We start from the raw sequence: 16,144 nt of genomic DNA, 5'->3' as shown, positions 1-16,144 counted from the left end.
ACATTCTCTTCATACTTAAAAATCGGTCTCAAAAAACCGGACAATCTCACCATTAGTCACCAGCTCTTCTAGGGTCATATAGTATTATGTCCATAAGTAACTCCACAATGGACAATCATTGTTAATAATTTAAAACCTTTCTGCCTCTCTGTAAGTCATTCGTTCGTCAAATATTTATTGAACAATATTTATTAGGTAACAGGCCCTGTTTCCGACTTCTGTTAACAAGTCAAGGCTAGGTTCTCATGTATGTCATGTGGACGATTAGTAAGAAAATAAGAAAAATACCATGTCGTGGGCGGTGCTACGCAGAGACTGTCAAGTGAGTATGATTTGCTGTTCAAGATTGTACGGTCAGGGATCCATTTTTCTGAAATACCTTTAAGCTACGAATTTAAAAGCGCCTAAGTGACAATCAGAGGGGAAGAGATGAAGGTCGTGGGAACAGCTGGTGCAAAGATCCCGAGGCAGGAATTAGCTGGTGCGGCTGGAGCCATGAGGAGGAAGAAGGGGTGTCGTGTGAAGCCGAAGGAGCCCCGGGTGGTCGTCCCAGATGGCCATGTACAAAGCCCGACACGGCCACTTCGCGTAGACCCTAGGGTCCTAGCGCAAGCCGGGGCAGGCGCAGATTCCCATCCCGAGAGTTGGTTCCTCCGTCAGCACGCGACACCCTGAACCGGCTTTCCCCCGGGACTTCTCACGCCAGCCCTTTTCCCGCCGGCAGCGGCAAGCGATGACACAAAACCTCCATGCAGTTGTTGAGAGCAGAGCGATCCGACAAAAGAACCCCGAAAGCGCCGGTCGCGCAGAGGCCGAGGCTGAGGGCCGAGCGGAGCGGTTCTCGCCGCGGCAGGCGGAAGGAGCGGGAGGAGGAAGTGCGCGTCTGAGGGCCCCCAGGCGCGAGCACTGCGCATGCGCGTGCGCGTGCCCTCGTCGGTTAGGGCGCCGGTCCGAGGAGGGGCGGGGCCGGACCTCCGCGCCGGAAGGGGGTTGGCTGGGCGGGGCCGGGAGGCGGTGGTGGCGGCTGCGCGCGCGCGCGGTTGCGAACGGGGAACACCGCGAGGGCCGGGACGGGCCGGGCGGTGGGCACGACGGACGGCGACGATGGCCGCGGTAGCGGGCGGCGGCGGGCCGGGGGCGGCGACGGGCGCCACGGGTGCTGGAGGTGCGGCGACGGCCGCGGGCCTGGCCGTTTATCGGCGGAAGGACGGGGGCCCCGCTAGCAAGTTTTGGGAGAGCCCGGAGACGGTGTCCCAGCTGGATTCGGTGCGGGTCTGGCTGGGCAAGCACTACAAGAAGGTGGGTTCGCGCGCCCGTGGAGGCCCGGAGGCCACGCGACCTGGCGGGGGGGCGGCTACTAGCCTCGCGGGCCTCGGGCCGCCCCTCCCCCCCGCGCGCCACGAGGGACAACAAAGGCAGGCGCCGGGCTCGCCACGCCCCCGCGGTCCGCTCTCGACGCCCGCGCGCCGGGTCTCCGCTGGGCCCCCAGGGCCCTGCTCCTTGGAGCCCACGCACGCGGGGCCAAGCCCCTGGTCACCCCAGTGAGCAGGCACAGACGGGCTCAGCAACCCGGAGAGTGCGACTCTCTCTCTTTTGTTAGCTGCGTTAGGTGTTTGAGCAATGATTATTAAAAACTGTCTGAACCGGTGTGTGAAAGCAGCTCCGTACGTATTGTTTGGAGGTCAGTCTTCAAATTCAGGCGAGGTAACGAAGGTGTTGCGACCTGTTGTTGATTTGCTAGAGAAGGAATAAGGACGATTGTGATAACAGCAGGTTAATGTACTCGATTACAGTATCGTTGAGAACTAATGTTAAAAACGCTCTGTTTTTACTTCATAGTACTTTTGGTTTTGTATAGTGGGAGTAAAAGAGTTAATGTTCACTTGTACCTGTTTCTCAGTGAGGTCTCCCCTGAGACCCTCATTTGTATTGGATCACCCCCCCCCCCCCTTAACATCTTTGTTTTCTTCGTACCATTATTTGGTATATATTTTTTTCATTTCATTCTGTTTGTCGTACCCTCAGGAGTAAATTACACCGAGTCAATGGTATTGAATGTTGTGATTTAATCCCTTGAATGTAACAAATGTTTTTTAACCTCCCTTTTATGTAAATACTTAGGAATGACTCCTTTAGGAGGTGTAGTGAAGCAGACAGCCAAAAATAGTCCCTCTGCCCTCAAGTTTCCGGAACACCCCTTTCAGTTCTGTACTTCCCCATTGAGGACCGTAGCTCTGGGGCAAGGATCTTGTCAGGCCTGTTCACCACTGCGTGTCCTTGAACATGATTGGTACTCCTTGCCTCGCCCTTAGTAGTTGCTTAGTAAATAATTGTTGAATGAATGAAAAGATAAAGTCGTCTTGTAACCTATTCATTTAAGGTCACAGATGTAATGGGTACCTTTTGGGGTCTACGGCATAGTGAAGCCTGTCAGCTTTGTTTTGGGAAGTTGTTAGGTATGGGCAGGAATCTTGGATAATCCTCTGAAATTACACGGTGGTACTTCCAGAAATGACAGTTTCTTAGCTGAGGTTTTAGGAAGTGAGAGCTAATATATATTATTTACAGTATATTTTTAGATGCTTTGATTTTTTTTCCCCCGTGAAATTTTGGAGTTAAATTTGGAATCGTAGATTGGTTTATCTCATCTGCATATAAGTAGGCAAGAATATTACTTTCTCTTATACAGTGATTAATTGGTTACTTTTTTGTATGTAAGCAGTAGAGCTTCTGGAAGTGGCTAAGGGAATTGAATACATTAATATTATGACAGTATTATATTTTATCGTGTGCTCTTCAGCCAGTGCTTTGGGTCTTAAATTTAGTGTTATTAATGTAGTTAGTTTTCCCCCTCAATCTGGATTTTTTCCCCTAGTTTTATTGGGGTATAATTGACATACAACATTGTATTATTTTATCAATGTAGCTTTAACAAAGAAAAATACTCAGGAGAAATATTCCTTGGGAGTATTCCTTTGTGACTCCCATAAAACTGTTGTTCAGATCACATCTAGGAAGGAGAAAGAAAAAGGGAGATAGTAATTTTTTATTTCTCTAAACTCAGCGTGCATCTGTTTGGTACCAGTTTTAAGATGGCAATTTGAGGCTTGGATAATCCTTCGGAGATTTGTTTGGGTGGGTGAGGAAGTGGCAGTGAGGATGACCGACTGAAGGATTTGTCCCAGAATGTTGAGGCCAGCAGGTCAGTGTTGAGCTCAGTGTCCCTGAGGCCATAATGACAAAGTTAGGTCTGACTTCTTGGTTTCATAAAGCCAGAGTGTATTTCTTGGGCCTGCTCGGACTCAGAATTGAATCTGACTGCCAAAATCTTATCAGTTTCTGAGAGAGGTGTTGGAGTGGTGAAAGTATTAACCAGAGGTCCTTTTCTTCTTTTGTACATACAATATCTCTAATTGTTGTACACATCGGTGGGTTTTAAATAAACTTTTCTATTGCGTTTAATACTGCATTTTCAGATTGATAAATAGCAGCAACGATATGAAATAAACATGACATCAGTAGTCCTCTTTTTATTGACGGGTCTATCCATGCCGTCATCAAACAGCTGAGCATCTACCATGTCCAGGCACTCAAAACGAATCCTCACAACGGTCCTCAATAATAGACATCATTTATTTTATTTTACACGGGAGGAACCTGAGACTCCAGATTTAAGTAACTTCTCTAAGGTTACAGTTAGGAGTTTCAGATTTAGGGTTCACTGAATCCTGCCTGGCTCTCCAGCCCCTCCCTCCTCCTCCTCTTTCCCCCCACTACATATAATCTCTCTCTTTACAGAACTCACAATGGTGACAAAGAGACATAGACACCTACCCAGGAGATTGCAAATTAAAAGAGAACTTCCTTGTATTTTTGTTTTCTAAATGCCCTCAGTAGGTGTTTAGTAAATATTTGTTCCGTGAATGAACAGATTTAATAGTTAGGGACCTAGACTGGTAGGCTTTGTAGATAAATTGGCTTAGCAACACAGAATAGTGAGTGAATACTTTTTGACTGGCATGAACTTCAGGTGGGCTAATGGAGTCCAGAGGAGGTGACCACTTTAGATAAGGGGAATCTGAAGCACAGGGAGGTTGTTAAATGTTTGCTTGAGGTTGGATTTTAACTCTAGTAGCAGTGCAGAAGCTTGTTTATCTGCCTAAGCTGCCTTTTCTGTATTGTGTACAGGACTTTCATCCTGATTTTGATAAAAGTGAGAGCTATATTTCTGTCCATAGTTTTCAGATAGTAAAACCTTACTGATCTGAAATTGATTCACTTAGATACTTTGGAGGTGAAGTATGTCTGTAAGCCATTAAGTTCTCAGATAAGTTTCTTCCTGAATTTTGGCTAATTCCTGAAATAAGATTTAAGATTCCGGGATGATCACTAAAATAGACTAGATTTGCCTAAGGAAGACATTTCAGTGCCCTTTATATAAATTATTTAACAGTTAAAGGCAGTGACTTTATGGAACATTTCTGCGATAGGATCGTTTAAAGTTAAACTTTTGACACTTTATTAATGCCATAGATAATATAAAGCAGATTTGATAAAGCTTTCTAAACATATCTTCTAACTTTCTTAATCAAAATACTTTGAGACTAACTATTTTAAACATTGTCGAACTTGTTATGATCAAAGCATGAAATATTTATGACCGAAATAGTCTGTATAAGCAACTCTTTATAATCAGAATTCAGTAATTTGAAAGCTGTTAATAACTTATGTTTTAGGTGATATTTTTGGAAGCAGTTGAAAAGAACTCGGTTATATCGGTATTAGGTAGTGGAATGAACTTATATTTGGTTGGAAGATCTAATTGGTAATGTTCTTGAACTGATCATTTGATTTCTGTTAGTTTTTCATTTGTAAGCTGGGAGTAAGACTGTGACTCCCATAGGTCTGTTTGAATCAAATGAGAATAGTTTTTAAAGATGTTATAGTAATTTAGAGGCGGTAGTGATATTTCTGCCACATATCCCATGGTTAGCTTGCTTGATTCTTATTGGTTAAATAGAATGTTACTATTTTGAAATTTTTAAAAGTTAATTTAAAAACCATTTAAAAAGTCATACATTGGCTGCCTTTTGAGTGGCTATGAAGTATAGTTTTTACAGTAACATTAATGTCAAATTTCATATATGAATTAAAAATGTCAGATCTCATACATTTTCATGTTTGATAATTTTTGTAGGTGATTAAGAAAAAAGTATCTAACCAGCGTCAAATGTTTTATAATTTAAAAATTAGATTTTAAAATAGCTAAGGTAATAATTTTGATTGGGCTTTGAAGCTGGCCATCTTTCTTATGAAACTAGGGTTGTCCACATGAAACCTTTCTCATTCTAAATGACAGAATACATCGAAGGAAACATTTATGGTGAAGTTTAGAATATATACAAAGCTGTATTTATAACAGTTAATTAAAAAATGACTTTTTGCCTGGAGGATTGATTTAACTTCAATTGAGGAACCTTCCTCCAAGATGGTTTCTTTTTCAGTTTTAGGATTTGGCCTTGTTCCATTATCTACAAGTATCTGAAAAAAGTTATGGTTATTAATTTTCATGTAGCTTTACTATATGCAACAAAAATGTAGTTTTTTTTTTTTTTTAATGACCCCTTTGAGAAGCTTGTACTTAATAAAGGTGACAAAGTTATCTGGTGGATATGCACAACTTATTTTGCCAGCTCTGTAGGATAAACTCGGAGTTTCTTTTTATTAAAGATTATTATATACTAAGTATTACTAACTGAATATTAGTAAGGATTTATTATGCTTAGTAAATTGGGAAAACATTGAATTTTCACTCGAAAGGATATAGTCTTTTACAAAAGTAAACTTGATTTTGTGGGAATTATAAGTAGTTTTTAACGTTTAAAAATTGCTTAACTATTTTTAACTATTATAAAATGTAATCTTTAACTGAGATACATAGTAATGGATTTTTTAAAATAAAAAAGGTCAGTGGTTTTTAAAAGTTTGGTTCTTAGTTCAGTGATGTCACCTGAGAACTTGTTAGAAATTCAAATTTTTAGGCCTGACGTTGAATTAGAAACTCTGGGAGTGGGGCTAAAATTTGAGAATCATATTTTAGACTGACAATTGACACCTTCTATGCTTAATTGTGTGAAACTTGTCAGTTTTTAATTCATGTCTGGCATACTTTAACTTTGTGGCCATTTAGAAATGTGTTTTTATAGAACACCCTTAATATAAAAGGAAACTTTACAAAGATAATACTGAGTGCTCCAGACAGGGATAGGCAGTATTTTTCTATAAAAGGTAAAAGAGTAGATATTTTAGGCTTTACAGGTCATGCAGTCTCAGTTGTAACTGCCGTTGCATGAAAACAGCCACAGACACTGGGTAATAAATGAGTGTGCTGTGTTTTGATAAAACTTTATGGTTACTGAAGTTGGAATTTTATGTAATATTCATATGTCATGAAGTATTATTATTTTAAATTTCTTCCCAGCCATTTAAACGTGCAAAAACCATTCTTAGCTGTGGGCCACAGAGAAACAGGCAGCAGGCTGAATTTTAACAATCTTTGGTCTAGACGATTTCATGTGAAATAAAACATTCCAACAAAATACCAAACTTCAGCAAAATTAACTGCACACTCTTTCATTTAGAGTGGAAAGCCAGTGCACCTGAACAAATAAAATTTTGAGAGGATACTGAGCTTTGAGAATTGTCCTTTTGTATCATGCTCTATCTTTGGTAGTAGCACAGACTGAGAGTTACTCAGCTTAATGTATAGTAACAATAGACTGTGCAGCTGACTTTTTTTTTGCCATATATGAATGACTTAAAGTTATTTACTGTAGTAGAAGCATACCACATTAATCTTGAAATATTGGATGATACTAGGAAAGAGTTTGCTTCAGGAAGAAAAATTTTTCCTGCTCAAAATTGGAGCATTTAAAAAAAATGTATTGAATATATTGGTTTCTCAAAATGATGTTAAACATTTAATATCAAACTTTTACATTTAATTTTAACTCCGTTAATTTACGCTTTCCCTGTCATGTTACCCTTCTATGAAGCTGGCTTGCTTTCTACCACTGGTTTGGCCTTTTGACATTATCTACCTCAGTGTGGATAACTATTCACATATATTTGTTTTAAAACAGTTTTTTTTAATTGTGATAAAAACAAAAAGTTTACCATCTTAACCATTTTAAGTGACAGACATGATTTTTTTTGACACAAACAACCATTTTATTATGCTTAAAGTTCCTGCTTGTCAGGAATTTGGAAGGGCATAATGGGGACAGTTGTCTCTGCTCATTGATGTCAGAGGGAGCCTTGACTGGGGAGATTTGATGATTGGGGGAGCTGTGACAGCTGTGGGCCAGAATCATTTGGAACTCTTTATTTGTGTGCTGGGTGGTTGTCAGTCTTCTGGGACGTCAGCTGGGGCTGGCAGCCATAGCATCTCCACATGGCCTCTCCATGTAGCCTAGGCTTCCTCAAAGTATGGTGGTGTCAGGGTGGTTGGACTTCTTCATCGTAGTTTGGGGCTCGAAAGGTAAGTGTCTCAAAAGAACTATGTGGAACCTGCATGACCTTTTTTGATTTTCTCTCAAGTTACGTAGCATCATTCTTTCTCTTGGTTACAAGTGAGTCACTAAGGATGGTCTTGACTCAATAGAAGAGGGTTTAGACCCCATCTCTTGATGAGAGGAATGTCAAAGAATTTGTGGATCTGTTTTAAACAATACAGTTTACTCTCTGGCCACATATTATGTACATTTATCCTGCATAAAAAAATACTGGTCTCATCCCACTGGAGGTCCAGGGTTTCACAATGTATGTTGGGTCAAGGTACAGGAAAGATGGCTTGGGTTCGGTTTCTTGGGCATGGAATCTCTTGTTTTTAAGATTTATTAACTAAAGAGACTGTTGTCTATCTCTCTGTATCACCTGCAGTATTGTTTTTGTAAGCTCTTTTATAGCAGAGCGCATGTCTCAGATGTTTATAGCTCTGCACTGTGCCAGTGTTTAGTAGATATAAGGAAATAAGCTAACGTTCTTTTCTGCATGATCTTCCCAGTTTTTGAGTCCCTGTCTTTGTCTTGCAGTATGTTCATGCAGATGCCCCTACCAATAAAACACTGGCTGGGCTGGTGGTGCAGCTCCTCCAGTTTCAGGAAGATGCCTTTGGGAAGCACGTCACCAACCCGGCCTTCACCAAACTCCCTGTAAGTACATCAGCTTTTAGCTGGAGACTATTACTGCTTTTTAACTGTAGGAGGCTTCTTTTTCAGGAGTCATTTAATGTTTGCATTTAAACATCATGACAATTATTATGTAGACGTAACTTTGAACATTTTACTACGTTGTGGTTTCCTTACAGTTTCTGCTACACCGAGTCTTCTCCATTCTTCTAATTCAGTTCTTGTGTCTAGAATACCATTTTGTGGAATGTTTTATGTTTTATAGGTGAGGGTCTTCTAAGTCTGTGTGAGAATATTATACCCTTCTCTTGCAATTAATATTTTGACTGGTGGTTGAGTTGGTATAGAAATATTGGGTTATGCTTTATATTTCTTTTTGAAGGAAATGTTTTGTTCTTAACATTTAATTTTGTAGAAAAAAATCTGATACTTGTTGGTTAACCACCTTTTTTATACTGATTTTTGAAACTGTTAATCTTTGAAACTCAGAAATAGATCTACTTGTGATATAAGTCATGATCTGAAGAGTCGATTATGTTTCTTTAGCTTAGGGAACATTCAATTTTTTAGTCTTCTCTGTTGTCCTGTATACCTTTATTTATATTTTCGAACTCTGTACAAGTAATAAAGTTCCAGGAACTTCCTGTCGTATCCTCTCTCGTAGTTTTTGTCTTCTAGTTCTCCGATTTGGGTTTTTTGCAGTTTCCATTTTGCTGCTTGTTGCAACTGAATTTATTATCAGTAGACCTTTTTTTATAAAATCTCAAAAGCTTTTGCTTTGGGTATTCCCATTTTGTTTCTAAACCTTTTGTTTTCACCATTCACTGATCTCTCAGATATAATTGAGAATAAGAAATAGTATTGTTTTACTGATGTTGTAGTAAATATGTTTACTTCGCCTCTGTTATTTCTGTCATCCAGATATTCATTTAGTCAGATAGTGATTTTTTTTTAAATTATGTTAGGTGATAAAGGAGTTCAGCCATATGTTCTTCGAGCATTTATATGATTTCATTTTTTTACATTTAACTCTCTCATTCATTTAGAATTTATTTTGGTATTTGGTGTGAGCAGTGGACCTCGCTTATTTTTCTATATGATTATCTGGTTATCCCGGCAACATTTATTAAAAAATGCTTCTTTTGTCACTGATTCGAGCTCAGCTAATGTTAAGTATTTGGTTATGTACAAAGTTTTGAGAATTGTATTGCTTGTCTTCAGGGAGCTCACGCTCCAGTGAGCTGTATGTACCAATGGAGCCTTTGACTTTCCTGATGTCAAAAATGTTTTCCAGGGGAAAGGAAGTTTGAGCTGAGTCCTGGAAGTTGAGTGAGTTTTTCAGGGAAATGCTGGAGGATGGAATTTGCAGGCATTGGCAGCAACATGTAAAAGCATAAAGGCCTGAGAAATTTTGGTTCTTCGGTGTAGTTGCAGATCGTCTAACAAGGCTAGAACCGAGGACAGTGGGCAGAGAGATGGGCCAAAATCAATTATAATGGGACAAGTTGACTATGTTAGAAGTTTGACTTTTCATCTTGAAAGTGATAGGGAACTACAAAGGAGAGAATGGAAGGGGCTTAGCCGATTTGGGTTTTAGACTAATCCCTGCGGGCTTCAGTGTGAAGAATGGATTGAAAGCTGTTGAGATTGGAGGCTTTGAAACCTAGTTAGTTAGCTGCTCACAATCCAAGTGAGCTGCAATCTCAGCCCATGGAGGAAGTGATGGACTCAGGACAGAAAGGAATTGAGTTTAAGTGGGTAGAACTTTGTGGGGTCTCAGGGGGGAGGGGTTGTGGGGCTGGAGTAAGAAAGAATTAACAAGGATGACTGCGCTGAGCAGTGAGATACCTTTGGCACTAAAGCGGAAGCCAGAGTGAAAGCAGGTTTCTGAGCTTGGCTCTCACGTAGGCACTTCAGGTTTGGAAATCTCACAGGTAGTAGGAAATGAAACCTGGAGTTCCAGAGAGAAGGTTGAATAAGAGGAAGAGATTTGGGAATTACTGGGCACTGGATGAATTCAGAATTGTAGAGCAAGCTCATTCCTTGTATTTTAATTTATTTTCTTGTTTATCCTTTAAAAATATCTGCATTTTAATGTGTGATTTATGTTACATGTGTGAATATGTTAGCATTGTAGTAAACGACACATGTATAATTTGTAAATGTTAGATATTGGAAGTACATGCTCTCTTTTACTAATGGGAATTACTCAGCTGGATAATCAGTATATTTCATTTTTTTTGAACCGTGTGACTAATTGAAGGTTTTGGGGGGTAACATTTGTTACTAATGTTACTAATGGTAACATTAGCAACAATCTAGAACTTTCATTTTCTCTTTATTCAGAATCCCCAGTCGTTAACATTTTATCACATTTGCTTTATCATTCCCTTTTTCTCTGTGTGTGTGTGTGTGTTTCCTGAATCATTTGAAAGCTTCATGTTTCTTCACCTCTACACTTGAGTGTTCATTTCCTTTTTAAACTGAAGTTTTCATCATTTAAACACAATTGTAATATAGTACAAATAGATTTCATTTACCAAGTATAACATCATTTAGAATAAAATTAACACATAACATTACATAAAGTATTTTATTATAATGTGATTCACATTATATTAATATTCCTAATTAAGATCATATGAGTATCTTAAAAAAATAGTTTAATTCATGAGATATTTAACTCCTGGGAAGTAAACCATTATTTTTTTCCAGATTTTAAAGATTAGGGAGGAATATTTTTAGGCATAAACCATAATTTAAAATAATTCCTGGCTTAGTGCCAGTAGGACCAGACGTACTTCTCTTCCTCTCAGAATAGTGGTTCGCATTTTCCCCAACGAAAGGATTGGTGGAATGTACAATAGTGTGAAAGAAAAGTGGTTGAGTGACAGCAAAGCCAAGAACATTTTAGCGAAACATGGAAGCTGTTTTTTCCCTTAAATAAATAGTACTGGTATAAGAGATCACTGTTTGGCCCGATTCACTTTTTAATCATAGTGGAACTGTATGACTAACTTCCTAAATCATACTGGATTTTAACAACTGGCTCAGCGTAGGGTTTGTGCTGTCTAATATAACCGGGATGTTACAGTGATTTACTAAAAAAGTATTGCATAAGGCTAAAAAATCTAATACATAGACAAACATAGTATGACTTGAAACAGAAGGAAAAAAATATTTATATCTCCATCGCAAGTAAAAATTCTCTCTTCCATAATCTCTTCAAGGCTTAGTACATATGCATACGTAGCATAAATATAATTGTAATGATAGCATAAAGCCAGTTTTGTATTCTGCCTTTTTAGAAAGATCCTAAGCATCTGTGTTTAAAAACAACAAAACTCTAAGACCTAGGAGACTATTAGAAGTCAAGTCAGAGTCTAATGTAGCTGAGATTTTAAATATATTCATGAAATGTTCAAAATTTTCAACTTGTCATTACACCTGAAAAACTATTCATTTAATTTGCAGCTATGACCTGATTTACACTCTGCCATTCTATAAATTTCAGAGTGGAGAGACTATCTTTGGGAACTTGGAGCTAGAAAGAAGAACATAATGTATATGCATTGGCAGTTGGCCCTTTAAGTGTGTAGCTTAGAATTCTGATGAAAGTTTATACAAGCAGCCACTTGAGTGAAATGGTGTGGGATATCGACTTTGTGGAGTGATGATTTGGTTTTACTTTTTAAAAATTTGCTGTAAAATAAAACATACAGAAAATGAGTAAAAAAATGTTGACATAAATAATTACAGAGAGAACACCCAGTTAACCACAGCCCAAGTCAGAAACAGAACAGTAGCAACAATCTAGAAACTTGTATGCCTTCCCCAATCAGAAACCCTTTCTTCTTCCAGTGGTTTTTATTTTTTATTTTTTATTTTTTTGGCATTTTAAAACTTTTGACATAACTGTACTTACAGAAATACTCTCATACTGGTTAATAGAATGCAATTTAAGTTTAACTTATTGTGTACAATTTGGACAGTTTAAGCATTAAAAAGGGGGATTTATAATCTGGTTTATTTTTCAGCTGTTACAAATATATATAAAAGATTCTCCACAAAATGCCATGAAAGTAGGCATCAAGAACCTTTGGTTTGTCTATGAATTCCAGCTGTAATATTTTCTTGGCTTTTCTTTATATGTATCACAATGTATGTGAACAAAATAATGTAGTTTTTCTTTTCTTTGAATTTTATATGAGTGGAATCATGTTTTATTTTCTGTTGTGAGCCATGGAGGAGGTATTTACAACATGAAAAAACAAATTGAGCCAAAACGAGAGCCCAGCTGAACTGTTCAGCCATATACCTGCAGGTAAAACAAATTACGGTAGGAAAAAAGATAACGTCTCTGAAAAATCTAGCCGGTTTGCTTATGGCCCTTGTAATTCACCTGCAAGGGCAGTGAGCCTAGATGATGTAGCAGGATCAGTTAGAGTTCAGTTGACTGCAGAGTAGGGGCCCTTGTGTTGGAAGCCTGGACCTGTAACCCAGGCAGAGGTGTCGTCCGGGCCTCCAGCAAACTGACCAATGTCAGTGGCAGGCCTGTAGTCCTATATGGATTCACAAGTAGAAACCTAGGTCACTGGCATTGTATTTCTGGTTTATTTGGATGATGTTTGTTTATTCTTAATTTTTTTTCTTTTACTTTTTCTTTTTAAAAGTTCTCTCTTTTTCTATGTTTTCTCCTCTAGTTTTACTGAGTTCAAGGTAATGGACATTTCCATCACCCCTAAAAGTTTCCTTGTAATCCACCTCCCTTCCACCGCTGTCCCCTGGCATCCATTGACACTACAGATTAATGTACTTTTTCAAGAAATTTATATAAATGGAATCACACAGTATGTATGTGTATTTATGTGTTTTGCCGTGCTTCTGTCACTCAGCATACAGATTCTGAGATACATATCGTCTGTGTTGTTCCATGGATCAATAGTTTGTTCCTTTTTATTGTTGCTTAGTATTCCATTGTATGGATAAACCATAATTCTTTTTCACAGTTTAATGGGAATTTGGGTGTTTACAGTTTTATAGTAAAGCTGCTATCAGTGTTAGTGTACAAGTCTTTTGTGGGCATGTTTTCATTTCTCCTGAGTAAATACCTAGGAGCAGAATGTTTGGGTTACAGGGTTGGTAACATTTAACTCTTTAAGAAACGGTCAAACTGTTTTCGAAGTGATCATATCATTTTACTTACAATTCAACAATGTCTGAGAGTTCCAGTTCCTTTGCATTCTCTTCAACACTTGGTACGATTCGTCTGTATAATTTTACCTGTTCTGCTGGATTCGTAATAGAATCCTATTGTACTTTTAATTTGCTATTTGATAATGACTGATGGTGTTAAACATCTTTTTATGTACTTATTGACCATTTATTTGTATGTATCGTGGGGAATTGCCTGTTCAAATAATTTTTTTATCTTGTCTCCAAGACTACCTTCACATTCAGAGATTTGCTGGAAGGACTCATGGAACTCAGCATACAGTTGTCCTCACAACTAAGATTTGTTACAGCAATGTAGTAAGTACAGATAGTTAAATCACAAGGGAAAAAGACAGGTGTAGTCTGCAGGACTCCATGCTGCAGGCTTCCTTATGTTCTCTCCCTCACGTGAGGGGTCACGCAGAGTCACTCTTCCCCCAGCAGTGAAAATGTGACAGCACATATGCACTGTTTGTGCCCATGGAAGTTCACGAGAGAGACACACCCAAGGTTTTTATTGAGGGCGGATACCTTTCACCTAGTGCATGTTAACATTCTGGACTCCGGGAAGGAAAGCAGGAATTCATCATAAACCACATTGTTTGTGCAGATAGCCTAGACACAGTGAACCACACTTCCTAACAGTTAACTTTAGACTAGGAGCAGTCTGAGAGTCAAATTCCCAAATGTCAGCCAAGGGCAAACTGGCACACAGGCCTTACTGAGGATAGTAATCTCAGGCCTGCTGTGTTAATTCTTTTCTGCACAGTTATTTTTTTTGTTATTGTTGTTAAATTAACATTTTTTAAATGTCTTCTGGATAAAAGATTTTTATGATATATGTTGCAAATATGTCCTCCCAGTCTGTGATTTGCCCTTTTGTTTTCTTATCAGTATCTTTCCAAGAACAAAAGTTTTGGATTTTAATGAATTTCAGTTGATCGATTTTTATGATTTGTGCTTTTTGTGCTTTGCATACACCCAAATCACAGACTACTTCCTATGTTTTCCCAGAAGCTTTATAGATTTCAGTTTTAACATTTTCAGTTAATTTTTATGTATAGTGTGAGGTAAGGGCCAAGGTTCTCTTTTTTCCAACATTATTTCCAGTTATTTTAGCTTCACCGTTTTTTGAAAAGATGTTCTTTCTCCTCAGAATTGCCTTGACATGTTTGTTGGAAATTGGTCGATCAGATGCATGTGGGTCTATATTTGGATTATGTTTTCTCCTATTGATTTAAATGTCTATCTTTTTGCTAATTCCAAATTTTTGACTATTATAACTGTACGCTTTCTTTTTTTCCCTGATCATTATGCTGTTTTTTTTTTTTTTTTTTCTCTCTCATTACACTGGGTGGGTAGAACCTCTGCCTCTATATTGGCTAGAAATGGTTAAGGAAGGAATTTTACCCTTAATCTTGTTCTTAATGGAAAAATATTCAGTTTTACACTATTAAGTATGATGTTGGATGTAGGTTTTTCATATATATGCCATTCAGATTGTGGAATTCCCTACTATTCCGTGTTTGCTGAGAGCCTGTATTTTGAATGACTGTTGAATTTTGTCATGTGCTTTTTCTGCGTATTGAGATGATCCTTTATTCTTTTAATATGGTGAAGTCCATTCATTGATTTTCAGTCAGCCTGGTATTCCAGGATAGACCCTATTTGATCATGATATATTATCTTATAAAAATATATTATGGGGTTTGATTTGCTGGTATAAATATTTTCTTAAGATTGACATTTCTTGACTATTTAATAGAATTCACTAGTGAAATCATTTGGGCCTGGAGTTTTCTTTTTGGAAAGGTTTTAATTCAGTTTCTTTAATAGACATAAGAATTATGTCATATTATTATGACATAATTAGGTCATATATGAATTAGGTCATATTTCTTGTTTTGGTGATATGGATTTTTTGAAAAATTTGTCAGTTTCATTTAAGTCAAAATTAACGTAAAGTTTGTGATATTCTCTTATTCTTTTTTAGAGCTGTTTTAGGTTCACAGCAGAATTGAGCAGATGATAGAGATTTCCCACATATTCCCTGCCCTCGCATATGGGGCATACACAGCCTTCCACATTATCAGAGTGGTACATTTGTCACAGTTGACAAACTTACGTTCTCACATCATTATCATCCAAAGCCCGTAGTTTACATTAGAGTTTGCTCTTGGTGTTGTACATTTTACAGGTTTTGACAAATGTACGACATGTATCCACCTATTAATATAGTATCTCACACAGGAGTATCTCACTGCTCTAAAGTCCTCTGTGCTCTGCGTGTACATCCCTTCTTCATAACTCAGAGCCACAATCCTTTTAATGTCTATAGTTTTGCCTATTCTAGAGAGTCATATAATTGGAATATATAGATGTAGTTTTTTCAGGTTGGCTACTTTGGCTTAGTAATACGCATTTAAGTTCCTCCATGTGTTTTCATTGCTTGAAAGCTCATTTCATTTTAGCACACTCTGTAGTTGCTGGGTCATTGTGCTGCAGGTGATACTGCCAGTTTTTGAGAGAGATTATAACAACTTACACTCCCACAAGTAGTGTACAGGAGTTCTGATTCCCTACTTTCTTACCCATGCTTGGAAATTTTCTGTCATCTTTATTTTAGTTTCTAGGTGGATTTGTGGTGACACTTTTTTAGTTGCTGATGACAAATGAAGTTGAGTACCTTTTCATATTTATTGACTGTTATTTTCTTTAGCAAAGTGCCTATTCAGATCTTT

The 16,144-nt window shown here is 38.2% G+C and overlaps 1 protein-coding gene across 1 annotated transcript in view; it reads left to right on the top strand.

The window, feature by feature from the left end:
* Nucleotides 1-1,000: 1,000 nt before the first annotated feature.
* SMARCC1 (SWI/SNF related, matrix associated, actin dependent regulator of chromatin subfamily c member 1) overlaps nucleotides 1,001-16,144 on the top strand; it is a 123,671-nt gene continuing 108,527 nt past the window's right edge. The window contains exons 1-2 of the mRNA XM_016149805.2: nucleotides 1,001-1,299; nucleotides 8,094-8,213. Of these exons, the coding sequence (XP_016005291.2) occupies nucleotides 1,105-1,299; nucleotides 8,094-8,213 (315 nt within the window). The 5' untranslated portion in view covers nucleotides 1,001-1,104. The remainder of the gene's footprint in view (nucleotides 1,300-8,093; nucleotides 8,214-16,144) is intronic.

The sequence above is a fragment of the Rousettus aegyptiacus genome, unplaced genomic scaffold (assembly GCF_014176215.1).
Source record: "Rousettus aegyptiacus isolate mRouAeg1 unplaced genomic scaffold, mRouAeg1.p scaffold_m13_p_4, whole genome shotgun sequence".
NCBI classification, from domain to species: Eukaryota; Metazoa; Chordata; class Mammalia; order Chiroptera; family Pteropodidae; genus Rousettus; species Rousettus aegyptiacus.
The sequence above is the reverse complement of the archived record's forward strand: the minus strand, read 5'-3'. Positions and strand labels throughout refer to the sequence as shown.